This window comes from Antechinus flavipes, chromosome 1 (genome assembly GCF_016432865.1).
Source record: "Antechinus flavipes isolate AdamAnt ecotype Samford, QLD, Australia chromosome 1, AdamAnt_v2, whole genome shotgun sequence".
Classification (NCBI taxonomy): Eukaryota; Metazoa; Chordata; class Mammalia; order Dasyuromorphia; family Dasyuridae; genus Antechinus; species Antechinus flavipes.
Genome location: NC_067398.1, coordinates 600,983,304 through 601,002,381, shown reverse-complemented (window position 1 = coordinate 601,002,381; position 19,078 = coordinate 600,983,304). Strand labels below are relative to the sequence as shown.

Genomic DNA, 19,078 nt, shown 5'->3' with positions numbered 1-19,078 from the left:
TATGGAGAACTGAGTCAAATTTAAAGAATATAAGTCATTTATCAATTGATAAATGAGCAAAGGATATGGATAGGAAGTTTTCAGAAGAAATCAAAGCTTCTATAGTCAAAATGCTCAAAGTTACTATTGATTAGACAAAAGTAAATTAAAATAATTCTTAGGTACTACCTCATACCTATCAGAAATAACAAATGCTGGAGAGGATGAGGGAAAAGGGTTTAACTAATAAACTTTTGGTGGAGTTATCAACTAGTTCCACCATTCTGAAGAACAATTTGGAACTATGCCCACAGGTGAAAAATTTCAGCATAAATTTTAATCCACTACTAGGTCTGTACAGCAAAGAGATCAAAGGAAAATAAAAAAGACCTATATGTACAAAAATACTTAAAACAGCTCTTTTTGTAGTGGCAAAGAATTTAACATTGAGGGGATTGATGCTCATCAATTGAGGAATTTCTAAACAAGTCATGGCATATCATTGTGATGGAATACTGTTGTGCTTTAAGAAGTGACAATGAGAACAATTTCAGAAAAAAAAATTACCTATGAACTTAAATAGAATGAATTGAGAAAAATTAGGAAATCTTTGTGCATGGTAACAGCAATAATGAAACAATGAATTGTAAAGGAGTTAACTACTTTGATCAAGATAATAATCTAAAACAATTACAAAAAATTCATCATAAAAATATCCAGAGAGAAAATTAATGAATTAGCTGCAAATTAAACTGTAATCTCCCTGACAGTTTTTTTTTTACTTTTTTAAATTTTGAATTATATCATTTATAAAAGTTAACATTTTTTTTCCTCCTGTGGACTTTAGATTGCATTTGATCTTAGAGGATGTGTATGTATATACATAAGGAGCTTTTATAAAAAATTATTCCATTTTTCATATAAGACATTTTTCCATATTAGCCATATTGCAAAAAAAAAAAAAAAAAAAAAAAAAAGTAAAACAAACAAACAAACAAAAAAACCCTTTTAAAGTACATTCCTAATATGTTTCTCATAATAACCCTGTCTGGTGTATGATATTATCACCACTTAACATATGAAGAAACTTAGGCTATGTCTTGTACAAAGTCACACAATAAGACTTTGAGGGAAGATTAACTTGAATTTAATGAGTAAGCAATAATATTTCATTATATTCTGAATTCCTCAGTGTACTCAAATAGATAATTTCATTTAAACTCTCAGTATTTAAACTCTCATTTAGTCATTGACACTGGAATAGTATTTATAAACTTCTTTTTTTTTATTTATTCAAAACAAGGCAAGGTATTTTAGTAGTTTTGCAAATAATTCTCTTATAAAATTGCTACTGATGAAAGAAGTCCAAAAATTGGGAAAATAAAATTATTTTAAAACACAAAGTCCTTCAGGTCATTAGTAGCATTACTATATCTTGGATCGTCAGTGCTACCAGTGATTAGGCAGTATAAAAAATTTGTATTTTGCAATGTATGTATGTACATTAAATTAATTTAACTATTGTTTGCACTGGGAAAAAAATGCCATAAATAGAAAATCACAAAGTTTGGCAATAGACAGTTTGTTACTTGACAATTCTAATTATTCTAGGCACTGTGAAACTCAGTTTTCCAAAAGATGCAAGGAGAACAAATCTTTGGTTTTGTCATAGGAGTATGTACACTTAGTTTTAATTCAAAAGAAATCCCTAAAATATGATTCTATGCTTTATAAATAGTGATATCATTAATGATATCATTCACATATAATTATAATATATATAATATATAATATATAAATATAATATGATATATTCACAAATAATGATCACATTCATGGAAAAGATATAATTCTTACTTTTTTACAATACATTAAATACTTTTTGAAATTCAAATTTTGGGGTTATTTTGTTGATAAAGAATCAAATGAGAGGTCGGAGAATCAATAGTAGATGATACTTTTAATAACATGAATCATATTTTTAAGTTTCCAAAATTAAAATAAAAGCACTTGCAAATAGCAAGAATCTATGTGTAAAGAAAGAAGCTCAATTGATCCATATTTAGTATCAATATGTGATGAATGTAGAATTATTGAGGATTGGGAAATCTTTGTGCATAGTAACAGCAATGATGAAATGATAAATTGTAAAAGACCTGACTACTTTGATCAAGATAATAATCCAAAACAATTTCAAAGAATTCATCATGAAAACATCCAGAGAGAGTGGTGGATATAGAATTATTAGATATGTGTATAAATCTTGATTCTGCCACTTGTTACTTGTGTAACCTTGGGAAATTTTTCTTAATGTCTTTGAAATGAAGAAGTTAGGATAGATAGTACTCTAAGATTCTTCTTCTAAATTCTGGGGTCCTACTAAATGAACTCCAACAAAGTATTTATAACTTTTTGGGATTCAGAATGTATACATGAAAACATTTTAGAGATCATAATTTAGATGTAGGGCCAGTATATGTTTACACACATAAAAATTTAAAAAGAAATTCTCATATGAGATTACATCAGAATTGGGATAATAGAATCTTAGTGAAAAACTCTGAATCCAATAAGTCAACAGTTATTTTTGAACATTGGCACTGAGGTTCCTTAGTTGTTTTATCTTACATCCTCTCTTTTTGTATATTCTCTCTTCCAACTGAACTGAATTCTTCGTTATTCCCTAGATATCTCCTTTGCTTTCTTGACTTTGAGTCAGTGTCCAAGCTATATTTTTCTCATCCTTTGGAAACCAGCTAAAATTCTATTTCTTTCATGAAACTCTCTATACTCCCTTCTCAGTAGTGATTCCTGATACCCTCTCTGAACCTCCTATAGCATGATTACATGAGTACTTCACTTTTCACAAAATGATGCTTTGTACAAAGCTATATCTGTGTCATCTTCAATATTTAAGTACAAGAACTTCCTTGTTTTCCTGAAATGCACCCAGCCTCATTTTAATGCATTTCATAAGCATTTGTTGAATGAATTGCTACTGGATATTTTTGTAGCAGCAAATATATCATGAACTTTTTCTATGAATAACATCTATAATTTAAAGAGAAAAGATAAGTACACAAAAATAGTTAAAGATACAAAAGCAACTAATAATAGTACAAACATTATTTAATTCTTAAAAGCTAAACTATAGTAATATGAGTGTCCACAAAAGGCAGAAAGCACTGAAGTCTAGACTAATTGGTGAAAGCTTAATGGACTAGTTAGGACTTATTTCCATCTCTCACCTATAATCTGTAATGTTTGATGTTTTGAGCAGTTTAGACATAAATAAAATTAACCCTAATTATTTTTTTTTGTTAAATGTTCTAAAATGCATTTATATTTTCCAGGGGTTTATAAAAGCCAAGAAGCTCGCCTAATGCTACATATCTATTTTATTAAAGCACCAACTCATACTTCAGTGAGCAAAATGAAGGAGGAAAATTGGGCCATGGATGGTTTTGTAAGTATTTTTATATAAATGCTATTTGTTAGCTTTAGGTTGATCTGCCACGTCCTTGTTCGACCAGAATTTTTTTTTTTGAAGCAAATCTTGAGGTGCATAAATGTATAAATGAAATAATATGTTAGATGTGTATTGAAGGGAAAAAATAAGTTCTATGTGCTTTAATGGAACATTTGTATAGGTAATGGAAATGAAATTGGTGACCCCTGTAGAGAAGAAAAGAGAGAGAGAGAGAGAGAGAGAGAGAGAGAGAGAGAGATAAGGAATTGATCATAGTACACAGGAAATATTGTAGAACAGGATAAGTTAGGTAGGACATGTAAGTAACCAATTCAATTCTGTGACTTTCTCTACTTATAGTCAGTGCAAGAGGAGCAAAGAAATCAGATGTGTGTGAGAATTCTGGATTGACAAGGTAGTGCATGGTCAAGAAATCATGACAAAGCTACCTGTAGACAGGCTTTTGCTTTTGATTGAACAGGATAGCTCAGGAAATATTCTTCATATCTGGAAGTCCCAATAGTAAATAAAGTGATAGGTCAGTGGCTTGGTCAGAGATGGCTTCAGGCAAAATTATAAATTTGATAAAATTTGCTTTTGGCAAATTTCCCTAAGCCTCCTATCTCGGAAACTGTATCCTTTATTTCCCTCAAGCATTCTTTACCCTCATGTTGCACCAATGTTATTTGTAATGGGAAAAAAAAAAAAAAAAAAACTAATCTAATAAATTCATTTACGGTAAAGAGTAATTAAGACTTTATTTCTGAAGAGTATTTGAGTTTGAAAAGGGTAGAGCATACAGAGGGCAAAGTTTAACACAAAAGAATTGTTAATTTTGGATTAGTCTCATATAAAAGGAGGATAATTGAGAGGTTGGAGTACTTTCTTAACAGCCTAATTTACATAATTTAGGAGATTGTACTCCTCAGAACTTGTAACTAATACTTGTTTACTTCCTTAGCCAATCATCTGTAAAGGGCAATAAAATAAATTTATCCCATACTCTACATGATTGTTGGGAAATCAAATAAAATTATGCATATATAAATAGTTAGAAAAATGTACCACACAAATATAAAATATCATTTTTCATTGAAACTGCCATGGGACTCTCCATATTGTCCCATGAAGTCATTGCTTTTAGAGATTACAATTCTGATTTACAAATTTAAGCACTGGAATTTATTTTTCTAATTTCAAAGGGATTTGAAAACCAGATATTTTCTATGCTCTGAATGATAGCATTTTTAAAAATAATATTTAAAATGCTGTATTGCTTAAGGCTAAGATATACAGTGGAATAATTTTGCACAGAATTTGTCATTTCAGCATAAAAGCTAAGTATTCACCAAGATCAGATAAAAGTAGCTATGGCCCCAAAACTCTTCCAGATTTAATTTTCTCTCTCCTTAATTGTTTAAGGTTTCTGCAGAACCTGATGGAGCAACTTATGTGTTTCAAGGATTTATTCAGGGTAAAGATTATGGGCAGTTTGGACTTCAGCGATTAGGTAATTGTTTATTTTAACTCTTTTGTACTGTGAACATTCTAGAAAAAATGCCATGGATTCTATATATTAAATACGTGTGTGTGTGTGTGTGTGTGTGTGTGTGTGTGTGTGTGTAGTAGGGGTTGAATATATATATATAAACATGTATATGTGTATATATATATATATATTAACATGTATATGTGTATATATATATATTAACATGTATATGTGTATATATATATATATATGTTCAACCCCTAACATGTATATATATACATGTATATATATATATATATATATATATATATATATATATATATATATATATATATATATGTTCAACCCCTACTTTTTAACCATAATTCTAATAAACATCACATCTTTTTCTTCAGCAAATAAAAAGAAGGAAATGTGAAATTGATAAAAATGTTAAAAAATAAATCAATTAATTTGTTTCTCAAGAGCAGTAATCCCTCCTTTCACTTTGAATATTGTTGCAATTTTCTTACTGCTTAGGTAATGTAGTGGCACTTAGATAATAAGCTCATAGTATCTAAGAGGGAAAATAACTTTGAGTAATGTCCCCCTTCTGAAAGAGCTTAGTGCTCTTCAGTTATGCTAATTTTTTGTGGTGAAAGGTACTTGTAATTTCCAAGTTGAATTTGTCACTTTCATTTACCAAAATTGTCTGAGAAAATGCATATGCACTCTAATATTAGTGCTCCAGTGGATTTGTTAAGAATTTCTGTGGCATACAATATTATATATATCTCAGGTGATATTATCTATTTTTCTTCTTTTCATCATTCTATTATCTCTAGTCTAAATGTGAAACATAAATTTTATTTTGAAGTGAGCCTTTACCTTGTGAATTCTTATACTTTCATTTTTCTCCTTAAAACACAAATCTCTGAATTATTTGTTTATAATGAAAGAAATGTTAGTTTTTAATTAAAAGAAACAATAGAAACTTAGTCTTGTATCAAATCTTAATTAACAATATTTTTTTGAATGTATTTATTTTTCAAGAAGAAAAAACAAACTCTCAGAATGATTAGGGAACAATTTTAAATGTCTTTATAGAAAATAATGGTATACACAATTGTTGAAACTAGGTTAAAACTAATTTAAATTGTATATTAAGTGAAACTGTAATATGTACAAGTATTTGTGCTAAATGTATACACAAGAAAGCCAATAGCTTGAGTACAGATAGACTATCATTGGAGCAGAAAATGATTGTCAGTATTCAGATGAAGCTTTTAGGGTAAAGAGATGTTATACATTTGTCAAGCTTTCATTTTCTTTTGTAGGACTGAACATGTCAGAAGGTCCTAATACTACCAACCAACCACATGGTACCAATAGTAGTTCTGTGGCCATTGCTATCCTTGTGCCTTTCTTTGCCCTTATTTTTGCCGGTTTTGGATTTTACCTTTATAAACAGAGGTAAGTATCTTTTTTTGCTAGTTTGGATTTTACCTTTATAAACAGAAGTAGATCATTAGTTCATTTCTACCCTCAATCTCTGAAATACTTTTCCCTTATATCCATCCATACACACACACACACACACACACACACACACACACACACACACACACTCTTTTTAGAAGTACTAAGTAAAATGAAATGAATGTTAACTTTAACATACTCTTTATGTACCTGAAAGATAGGGGAAATTTTGTGGAGTCTTTTCCAGTTGCATATTGAAACATTGTGAAATAGAGCATCCTAGTACAAATTAAAAATGATTGTCTCTAGGAAATATTACAAATTCTCACTTTGCTGAGAGAAGAGCCATTTGGATTTTTTATCGTTATTCTTTATTTCTCTGCATGAGAAAATTACACTCTCTTCATTAAATATAGGTCTGACATGATAAGACATAGAAAAAGAAATCAATGAATTTGAAATTAGATGATCTGGATTCATATATCTTAAAATGTGGAAACTGGGGCAGAAATTAAGTGACTTGTTTTGGGTTAACAAAGTTAATAGGTGTATAAGGCAGGATTTAAAGACCAGCTTTCCTGACTTCAGGTCCATCTCTCTACTAAGCCACTTGACTGATTTAAAAATTATTTGTTTTGAATATAAAGGGAATCAAAATATTTTGTACTTTTTAAAATGTGCCAATTGTGTAAAATTTAGTGATTACATTGTTCAGATATTAGCAAAAGAAAGTTCCACCTCTGGCCTCAGATATGCTTTGAACAGAAGAAAATGATGTTGATACTGACTTATTGAAAGTGAAAGTTTAAAAGAGAAATCATATGGATAGGTCTAACTGCAGAGAAAAATTAAATAAATATAACAAGTCATTTCTTGTCATCTAAATATAAATATAAAAATAATAAATATAATAAGTCATCTCTTCATGGGAAGAGAAGTGTATTAAAGGAAGGGTGGTCAAGGTAATCCATATTAAAAATACATAAGAAGAGCCATTAGAACATCTTATCAGAACTTAAAAGCAACTATTGTGAATAACAGGTTTCAAGAATTGAAAGGCAATTTTTAATATCAAAATTTTGAAAGTATTTTATGCTATTATTTTAAGCATTCTAGAATGTGCATTATTTTTCATTTTTATCATAGGGTATGTGAAATGCTTGCAATGTAAAAATAATCAAAATAGCTTAAAAGGCTTATATTTAAACAATAAAATATAACTCAAACTATATTAAAATTAAAATATGAGACTGTGGTCTCCTGAAGGCTTAAACAGTAGTGTCTAAACTTGTTCACCTAACGGGCTATTCAATGTAGGGTATTCTATCACAAGAGAAGAGCAAAGTTCCAACTAACACCTTTTACCAGGAAACCTCCCAAATTTTACTCCTGTGAAATAATAGTAAATGTCTTAGGATTAGAAAAAAAGGAGAACAGCAGGACAACTCTAGTCAAAGGTATGATATAAGAATCAATGAAGTAAGCTTTGAGAACCAGGGAGAGCATTCAGGCCAAATGTTATAGTATATATATGAATATAGTAACTAGTAATGTTTTTATTTCATGATCCTATCTCATTAGATAAAACCATTTGTGTAAAGTAGAGAATTATATGGGATCTCAGGAGACATCTAGTCCAACTCTAACTAAAGAATTAATACCCATATACAAAATTTATTACTACTTTGATCTCTTAATATTTCTCCTAAAATGTGTAATACAGTACTCCTAATGTGTTCTGACTAGGTCACACACAATGGTACTATCACTTCTCTCACTTTTTATATAATAATACAGCTTAAGGTAACTTTAGCTTTTTAAAATGTTATCAGGAATTTCAGAAAACATTTTTCACATTAGCCACTTTCTAAGTATTTTTCACACATACCATATTGATTTTTTTAATATGGGATTTATACTTCTTTAAATTTTATGTCATTACTATCAGTGCTTAGTATAGTACCTATAGCATTTAATAAATACTAGCTGACTGCTCTTACAATTCCTTTAAGATCTATTTTTGTCATACAATACACTAATAACACTGCACAATTTGGTCTCATTTGAAAGTTTGATAAAGGTACTGTTTATGTCTTTATTATTTATTATTATATTCTGTGTTATATATGTTATACATTATATTAGTATTTACCATATGTGTTTTCTATATTTATTATGTATTATATTATATATAATAATACATATATAATTATGATTGTAATACTTATTAAAGTCATTGAACTAAAGAAGGCCAAATACAATACAATAGCATACCACTTAATAGTTAACATAATGTTAATAGCCAATATTTTGATAGTGCTTATTTGTGTGCCAGGCAATGTGTTAATGGCTTTACACTTATCATCTCATTTGATCTTTACAAGAGTCCTGGGAGGTAAGGGCTACTGCTATCTTAATTAAAAATTTATCAAGTGTTAAGGACCATGCCTAAGTGAAGGGCCAGGTGAGTTCTCTGAAAGCCTCCACAGCTGTGAATTATGACACTTGAAGGATTTGCAAAACAGCCTTTACTTAAGCAGATATTCCTTGTGGATTGGGAATGAAATAAATTGGAGGCAAGAAAGAAGAGAAGGGAGGTCAGAGAATAGCAACTGCCTCTCAATCTCCTTATATCATCATCATCCTCTCACATGAAGAGATCCATTCTACAGGTCTGAGTTAGACTTCCAGCAGCCACTGGCAGGTGGCTCTCATAATACAACAATCAATTACTTAAAAACTGGCTTATCATCACTGTGTGATTGCTTGTAATACAAGTACAAACCAGAAGTACTGTTTCTACCTTCAAGAAGATTGTGTTCTAAGAGAAGAACACAGCAGATAAAGGGGAGCAGGAAGGTACAAGGACAGTACAGGAACAGAGTCATGGTCAGGAAATAGTCAAGACTTAATACAGAAGTCAAGTTCCAAAAATGAGATAAAGATCACCTATCAGAGCCCTGGAACCTAAGGCCAGAATCTAGAAGATTCAGGTTGATACTGATGCATTAATTATTACTCATTAGGACCTATTTAACAGTAAATGTTCTGTTGTTCTGATCCCTCATTGTTTTAGGAGCAATATTATCACAGTGTGTATCTTTCCACCTCATGAAAGACATTCAGCAAACTATTTAATGGTGTCCATTATATTACCTTGCTCCCCATCTTGAAAAAAAAAAGTGAAGAACTACTGAGCTAGTCTGCCTAGCACTCTTAGTAAACTCATTCTGTCTTTTAGTCTATTTATCTAATGGCTTTCTTCCCATTTATGAAACTCCTGACATTTTTTGCCTTATTGACTCTATATCTTCCCCATTCTCCAGGATTTTACCATGATCATCAGCAGAACTTTTAACTAATGTCAGAAATAGCATTTGAGTAACTTCAAGGGAAATCTCTTTGGCCAACTGGCATTGGATTTATTAATTATTTTTATTCTCTCCTTTCTAATCTGAAGGTGACTCTACTTGATAGACAAAAGAGTAGCAAAATGAAAATTGTCTACTCACGACTTTTGATTTTGTCATCTTCCCATCCACCCTAAGCAACAATTCTACTTTTGTTTTTAATTGTCCCTACTTGTATTAAAATATTTAAAAAAATACTTCTTAATGTATTTATCCCATGTTTCAGAACCTAAGAATTAGCCTCTTTGACACTACTCTTAAAGATTTTTTTATATTCATTTGCAAATAATTGCTTTGTTTCTACTTTTTATATATGTATTTTTCATGTCTACTTTTAAATTATTATAAAGCAGAATATTTGTAAAATAAATTAAAGAAGCCAAAATCATTAAAATTTGTCAAACTACAGCCTATATCTGAAATACAGCATTGGGAGAACACATATTGTTTAAAAGGAAAAGAAGAATAAAAAGGGTGAATGGAGTATTTTGCATCAGTTGCATAATTGCCTATGGGCAAAGGATAGGCTTCTCCAGGTCTGCAGATAGGAAAAATTGAATTCAAATCCAGTCTTGGTCTTAGGAAATTTATTAACTATGTCACCAAGGACAATTGCACCTGTGCTTTCCTGTAAAAATGGGATAAATAACAGAACCTATCTTATAGCAAGATTATTGTGAGGTTCTAATGAAACAAAACTTATAAAGCACTTAGCACAATATCTGCAATATATTAGGTATTATGTAAATGCTTTTTTTTCTCTCTCTGTCTATGCAGAAATAATAAATCTAAGAGGAAAGTATGATGATTATTTGGATAAGGATCATTTATTCAGTGCATTTGAATCCATAGCTTCCTTCAAGGTTTACTCTAGATATTTGTCCAACAAATGGACTTTCTGATTCTACCAGTTGTTATCACACACTCTCCCATATCATTTTGCATTTATGTTGCCAATACTTTTAATTAACTTATATGTAAATATGTTGTATACCTTCTACATCTCACCTTCCTAGAGAATCTAAGCTTCTTGAGGTTAGGGCCTGTTTTTCATTTAATGTTTTTACTTCACTTTTTACTTTTTCTTTAATTTTTTAATTCATTTATTCTATAATACCTAGTATAAGGTATTGATAATGGTAAATGCTTAATAAATGTTTGAATGAATAAACAAGTATATAAAATGAGCTATTATTATTTTAGAAAGCTATAATCTTCAAGTCTCAAATTTTATTCTTATTTAAAATGATATATTAATAGATTTTACTGGATATTATATCTAAAATTAAATTTCAAATTACTAGTCACCCACAATAAATAATTCACTTTAATTGTATATGTGTGTATATGTGATTCAAGTGTGTGTACTTGTGAATTTCATTTTTAGGAAAGAATTATAAATATCTTTCTTTCTTTGACCTTAAAGTTCTCATTTCCCCTTTTTTCTTTTATTTAAGCACTTAATAATTTGTGAAAGAATGAGACTAAATATTAGTGGAATGTTCCTTCATCTGCTATTTTTTATAGAGGAAACCTCAACTAATCACAATTTTTTAAACTCATTTTCTCTTCCACAGGACTGCACCTAAAACACAGTATACTGGATGTTCTGTACATGAAAATAACAATGGCCAAGCAGCTTTTGAAAACCCCATGTATGATACCAATGCAAAATCAGTCGAAGGGAAAGCAGTACGATTTGACCCCAACTTGAACACAGTCTGCACAATGGTATAATGTGTTAACACTTTGGCTTCTTCAGAAGTTTGGAAATGGAAACACAATACAGTGCACATTTAGGCCACTGCTAAACAAATTAAAGCACACTTTTCAGGATTTACTGGGTCACCTTTTCCTGAGGAATGATAGAGAAGAGTGTTTTTTGTTTCGTTCTTTTTTTTTTTTTCATAAACTGGAACATGACTCTTCTTCATGTTTACCATGGAGAGTTTTACAGAGAATCAGCTGCACTCTGTGAGTGCTTACTCACAGTTTATTTGCTTTTTTAAAAAAGGAGATTATTCTAAAACATAAACTTATTTGCATATATTGGAGGAGCATCCACTATCGGTATTTCTGTGCTTTATAAACTATATTAGAGGGACTGGGTTAAAAAAAAAAAGATATAGGATAGAAAATAAGAGCTATACTTACAAGAGACAATAGGTCACTGACTTCTCTTTAACAGTCATGAGCTACATCAATCCCATGAGTATGTACTTTGTACCACTTTATTGGCTATTCATCTTTGTTAACCAAATATTTCCCACATATTTGTTTTGAAGATCATGACATGACCTTGAAATTGCTTATAGAATTATTTTATGCCACAGTTGAAAAACAAGGTTTTATGCTCTTGTTTCATTTCTCACTGTTTTCAGTTCCTCAATATTATATCAGCATTCCTGTCTTAGGTTGACAGTAATAATTTCTAAAAGGGCAATGAGATCATGCTACTCCTATTCATAGCCCCAGTGTTCAATTATTAGTTTATCAGTGAGTATTGGGGTAGTATGAGATTTCTTACTCTATTGTGCTTTTAGAACCTGACAAAACATGTTAAATGAATTTTAAGAGTTATAATTATACAATACTCCCAAAATGACTGTCTTATTAAAGTTCCCACTTTTGAAAGACCAAGTAGTACATGTTAAACTGTTATAAACTGTTATATTGATACACTAATACTTCCATATTGAAGTCTCTATCAGAATCATTTTCTATTTTATTACCACATAAATAATATTATTTTACTACTTCTATGTTTAATAAGGACATGTACATATTATCTGTGAAATGCACAGAGTTTGAATACATATTTTGGTTTCATTTCCCAACAATGATAATTAGAATATTTATTTATAAAGGTCAAGCAATAGAAATCTGGTTGTTGTTTTTTTTTTTCTTTTTTCAAGCCACAATTTCATCAAGGGTTGCTGTATTAGCAAAATTTCCCAACTCCTTGTCCTAATGGGAAAGTTTGGGACATGGTAGAGTGATTTCCATTTCATAGAAGGAAATCTATTCTTCAGCTTGATGGGTAGTCTTTTCAAATGGGCCATACAATAACCCCAGTTTCTTTTTTTAGTGGGCCATTGTCTTCCCTTCATGGCATGTTATATTTCATTAGCTACAAATCTGTACCCAGTGCAAACTATTTGTTACTCTCCCTTTCCAATATAAATAATAACTCTGTGAAAATCAAAACTTTTCATACCATGATACAGAGTGCCTACCAAAAATCATTGCACCCAGGACTGCTGCTTGGATTTCTACAACACTTAATGAATTTCGTACAAACCACTTTGAAACCTATTGTTTTGAAAATTCATATGAATCTCTCAAAACTGTATTCTACTGATAGGATGCTGTTTTATATTTTATGCCATCAGTTATTTATTCTTGTTTATTCAAATGACTGCAATAACAATGATTCATTCATTAATGTTAAGGTTAATACATTTAAGACCTTGTTTAAACAATGTTTCTTCTGCAACTGGCTACTCCTCTTATATTAATGCATACACTTTTGTAAAGAAGTATATTTTTATGAAAAAAAGAATTTGTAAAAGTATGATGTAAATTTTCAGTGCAATGTAAACAAAATAAAATGGATAATTGCTTTTTTTTACAATACTGTGTGTTCTTTTTTAATTGTTCATCTGACTTAAAGAACACAGTTAAAATGAAGAAATATAGAATATTAAAGTTAAGAGACTATTGTATTTCTCAATACTAGCAATGCAATAGTGAAAAATAATTTATTTTTCATTTTCCTACATCTGTTACCTTGACACACATTTGAAGTGATTGGAGACATTATGCAAGTAATAGCAGGATGAAAATCAAATATCTATATATTTCAGCAATGCAAATATTCATTCATGGATATCTATTTTGATATTCAAAATATCAAAGATATCAAAATTCTGTATCTCTCCTTCAACAAAATACTTTCACTTTATTGCTGAGGACCTGAAATTCACATTTTGAGTCATGATAAATAGGCTGACATGCAAACCTTACTCAATTTTCCAATGTAATAATAGCTGATATATACTGTTTTGCATTTTACAAAGAATTTCATATAAACTATGAAATTTGAACATTATAATAACTTTCCAAGTTTGACAATAAAGGTATTATCTCCATTTTTCAGATGAGAAAACTGATGATTAAAGAAATTAACTGATTTGCCAAAGGTTAGACAGAAAGTTAGTAGACTTAAGCGGCAGAATATGAACCTTTGATTATTCCTGATTCTCTTCTTTCCATGATCTAATCTATTTTCCATCATACTATACCATCTCCTTCAAGTTCATTAATAAGCACAATGACTATGACTTTATAATAAAAAAATTAGTAAATTTCCTGGAATTTCTTATTGTGTGTAGTGGTTTATTATGATCAAGTAATAACTATATTTGTGAAGTATTTCACATAGTGCCTGGCATAGATTAGGTGCTTAATGAATGTTTATTCCCTCTTTTCTCTCCTCTCCTCCAAGTGTAAATTGCACTTACATTTTTAAATACTTTGTAAATGCATTATATAAATCTGGCATTAGTTTTTCTTTCCAATTATTTTTTGGGGAGGAACTTTTTTATTTCTTAATTTCTTCTTAAAATTTTCTTTCATATTTAAATTCACATGCAGAGATTCATAAACCATGTAATCAAAGCCAAAGTACTTCTTTCTTATTCTTATGTCTATATAAAACTGGTCTTCTTATTGTCACTGTACTTCTTTTTAAACCTTCAATTCAAATAAACCTACTGTTTTTCACTTTTGCATTTTGTTCTTTTCATTCCTGTTTTTATTTTTATTCCTTTTGATTTTGTTCTTTATTTTATCTTTTCTTTCATTTCTAAGGCTGCCCGCTGTTTTTCTCTTTTTTCTTATATGCTTTTTAAAAAATTATTTTACTCTATTTTCAGTTCCCCTATTATTTTGAATTTGATTCTTTACAGGGATGGGGGGAGGTCTGTGGCTCCTCTAAAGCCCAACTTCTTAAACTGTGTGTTATGACCCCATATAGGGTCTTGTAACTGAATATGGAGGTTGCAAAATTAGAATCTATTATAAACAAATATTTGATTTGTAAACCTATTTTATATATCTAAGGAAAACTGTTCTTATGCTCATTATCAAATGTTATAAAAACATGTATGTATCTTAAGAATTTCTAGGCAGTTGCTGAGAGGGTGCTCAGACATGGATTTCTCATACCAAGGTAGTCTCATAATTATGTGAAAGATAACATTAAAATTCAGTGGTTTTGGTTTGCACCTATATTTCCAGAAAGAATTCTCCCAAACATTAACAAACAGAATTAGAGTAACAGAAATATTACCTAATTGCATGTATACACATACACATACACAGACAAATCAGTTTACTAAAATGCCAATCTGCTAAACTAAACTGCCAGGTTTAAAATAAAATGAATTATTTTTGAAGAGGGTAACAGTTTGATCTCTAAAAATCAAGGACATGCATGAGGGTGAGAAATAATTTAGAAAGGGAAGCTAGAAATCCAAACATATTGACTGTTCTTATTCAAAAGTATTGGCAGGAAAAACTTGGAAAGTAAGAGAATATTGATTTAAGAAGGCATACATACTGCAAAATCTAAGAAATATCTCACAATTTTCTTGAGTTTAGTGTAATGATGTAATTTAAGAGCAGTTTTGAAAGTTACAGCAGAAAAGAAATGACCAATGGGCATTAAACTGGTGGTTTTGTTTGTTGGTTTTGTTTTGTTTTGTTTTAGCACGTGACATAATGGGGCTAGCAACTCTTCAGGCTACTGTCCCAGGCCTCAATAAATTCATACATTAACAAAAAAAAAATTATCATCCTTAGCAACATAACTCATAAAATGTTGACTTTTGGAACCCTCAATGGAAGATTTAAGGAAAGATATGGGGGAAAAAATCATAGCAAATAAGAAGATATGAGGACTTTGCTAACTGAAATGGTGGAAAAAAGTTATATCCATGAATTCAGGGTACCCTCTAAAACACAAAGTAAACAAAAATTCAAATAGATATCATAAAATCATCAAGGTAAAAATATACCTCTAAAAGGTTAAAACCTTGGTTGTGACCATTTCCCAGCAATGAAAATAAGCACTGAAAACCCTGCTCAATTAGGCAACATATGGCTATATGAATGAAAAAAAAAAGTTTTAAAAGTCTGCTTTTTAATAATGTCTTTGATACTCTAGATTTAATGTTTCTCCTTCAGGTAGAGAGAGATATTGATCTCCTAATAACAGAGGGAGAGAGAAAGACAGAGACCGAGAGACACACAGAGAGAGACACACACAGACACAGAGAAATAGAGACCGAAACAGACAGCGAGAGAGAAAGACAAACAAAACAGAAAGAGAGAGAAACAGAAAGAGGATGGGGGCAGGGAGGAAGGGAGAGAAAAAGACAGACAGAGAGACAGAGATACAGTGAGAGGGGGGATTATGCAGGGAACAATGGGGGATGGGGGACAGGGGCACAGGAGAGAGGGAGAGAGAAACAAAGAGAGGGAGAAAGAGAAATCTTGTTAAAGATTAACACATTAACACATGTTTTATTTTTATATAAGCAAATTGTAACAGCACAATTCAAGTCCTAAGGGCATAGAAGATAGAATAGATAAGTTTCAATATAGACAGTAGGGAGAAAAAGTTAAGAAAAATAAGATACTTTCTGGAAATGGTAGACATAGGAAGGATACTGTTTTAGGGACTTTTGGGAGTTGTAAGAAGATAAAGACACTTATTAAGGCACCTAAAGTAGACTAGGGAAAGATTTAAAACAACTTTGTCTTCTAGTTTTGCCTAGGACCAGTTTGGCACTCAAGAATGCAAAGTAAGTTTCATTGAAATTTGAGTATATTGAGGTTGAGTAGATGATAATGTTCTTTAGTCTTTCAATGATATGATAAAGAAGGCAGAAAGACTAGATTTAAGTTGACATATGTGAGAGAGTAAAATGCAATTTATTAGAACAAATGGAATTGTTACACATCTATGCATTCAAAAATTATTTTTAGGTTTGCTATGTGCAGTAGAAAAATTATGGTATTTTCAAAGGAAAATAGAAAATGGATGTTTAAATTTTCAAGAGGAATTTTTATTGTTAATCTTCATTACATGATGACATTTTGTATTCTTAATAATAAAAATTAACATCTGAAATTGTCATCAACTTATTGCGGTAAAGTTAAAAAAATATAAAATAACAAGCATCTATGGGTATATAATCTATTTATATGTTGAGGAATTGCATCTCAAAAGTCATGTCTAATTAACTGAGTTTTGACATTCTAAGAAATTTGTGCATTTGGTCATAAAAGTTGAAGAAAATTAGTACTATGATTTCAATTATATAGGCATTTTCTTTTTTTTTTAAATTATCTACAAAGAGTCTTTATTATGGTATAATCAGAAAACCATTATTACTTATTCAAAACCTTGTTGACTTTTTCATGGTAGTTTGCCTTAAATGATCATATATATAAAATAGCTGTGTCTACATGTTGCCAAAACATCTGAATGAGAAGTGAAAAAAAAATCAAGCTTATCATTAGATGCCTAATCCCCATGTTTAACAAATTCTCATCTATTTGGATTTATTGAATATTCAACATAATTTTGATTTCATTTATGACCCACATATTTGAGTGGACATTACATTAGTCTTATACTGACCCATAAAGGTACCTCACTAATCACTCAACTTGCTGTACCAGAATAAATCTATTTTTAAAGAATGACTTAAACATTTTTTTCTAATTTATTTTTCCAATCATGAAGTGATAAAATGGAATCTTTTTACAATTATAACTCTAGAAACAAAAGGGAGCTCAGAGGTCAATTGATAAAACTTTTTTCATTTTACAAGTGGAAACTGAAACCTAAAAAAATTAGATGATTTGCCCAAGATCAAAAAAGTATTAATAGTCAGAGGAAGAATTTGAACCCAAGCATTTTAATTCCAGTGCCAGAACTCTTTAAAACTTTTCCACACTATTTTAAGATAACCATAGATTTTTATTGCCTAACAAAAAAGACAAATCTTGAAGGTGTCATTTTAATAATGATTTTGTCTTAAAGTCAATGAAGGTAATAAATGTCCTTTCAGAAAGCTAAAGTCCCTTCCCCTGCTCGAAGTACTGTTTACTCTTCATTTGGAGAAAACATATTACTTTTTTTTTGCAATTAGAAAACAATGTAATTTAGGTGGTGTTAAGAGTTCAAATGTTGGAGTTTGTTCTTCTCAAAGCACAGCCGGTTTAGAGGCTTGGAGCCCTTCGGATGTCTCCAAATCCAAAGGTTCTGTCCTTCAGCCTCTGCCTCTGCTTTCTTCTGCCTCCAACCAAGACAGAGATGGAAGGTCTCTCTTATCTCCTTCTGGGGAGCCCAGCCACCAACTTGCCGCGGAGAGAGGGCTTCTGGTGTAGCTCCACTGAAATCTGTCAAAATGTTCTCTGCAGCAGAGTCGTTCCTCTCGAGTCCAGCGCGATCAGCCAGCCAAGAGGAAAAAATGTATTCTGCCATAGATCCCTCATCGCTGGCCTTTTATATGCCTCTTCTGAGAGAATGGGATTATGGGTTTTCTCCCATAGTGCTCTCTGGCCCAATGAGCTTTAAGGGAGGTGTAGAAAGTGTACTTTGTGAAGCTAGCATACTTGTGAACTCCAGTGAGTAAAGGTGTGAACACAAGCCTTGTCTTAATTAGTTCTACTTAGTACCTTGTTTCAGGTTCTGGCCAAAACAACTTCTTGTAAGATTAGATCAACTCTAATTACTTAGCAGTTAGTAAGGATTCCAACATCTCCCCCTTTCTTTTGTTTTAAAACATAGGGGGTTTCTGAGGGGGTACACATAAATCCATCAATATGGGCCAGAACTTTGTAACAGATATACATGGTATACATAAATCCATTAATATGGGAAGCATTATACATAATTTACATGAGCACATAGCAATATAACACAGGCTAGTAGTAATGTAACAAATAACAAGAATCAATCTGAAAATTTACACATGTCCATAAGTCCTAGAAACAGTCCAATAGGATTCCATTGTCCATTAGTTCATGTGCCAGGAATCTAATAATTCTTGTGAGCACAATCAGCAACAGAACCACCTGATATTTCTTGGGTCTTCTCCTTTGTTTCAAGGGTCTGCTCCATCTTTCTGCGATGGACAAGGCGAATGCGGCTCGTAGGCACCCATCTGATTCCTTCTCCACCTGTAGAGATGCAAG

At 30.9% G+C, this 19,078-nt stretch overlaps 1 protein-coding gene across 1 annotated transcript in view; it reads left to right on the top strand.

Annotated features, from left to right (window-relative positions):
* Positions 1 to 13,439, top strand: part of CSMD3 (CUB and Sushi multiple domains 3) — an 88,491-nt gene extending 75,052 nt beyond the window's left edge. Inside the window, exons 11-14 of the mRNA XM_051971002.1 lie at positions 3,333 to 3,445; positions 4,871 to 4,958; positions 6,254 to 6,389; positions 11,383 to 13,439. Coding sequence (XP_051826962.1) covers positions 3,333 to 3,445; positions 4,871 to 4,958; positions 6,254 to 6,389; positions 11,383 to 11,542 — 497 coding nt within the window. The 3' untranslated portion in view covers positions 11,543 to 13,439. The remainder of the gene's footprint in view (positions 1 to 3,332; positions 3,446 to 4,870; positions 4,959 to 6,253; positions 6,390 to 11,382) is intronic.
* Positions 13,440 to 19,078: the final 5,639 nt, after the last annotated feature.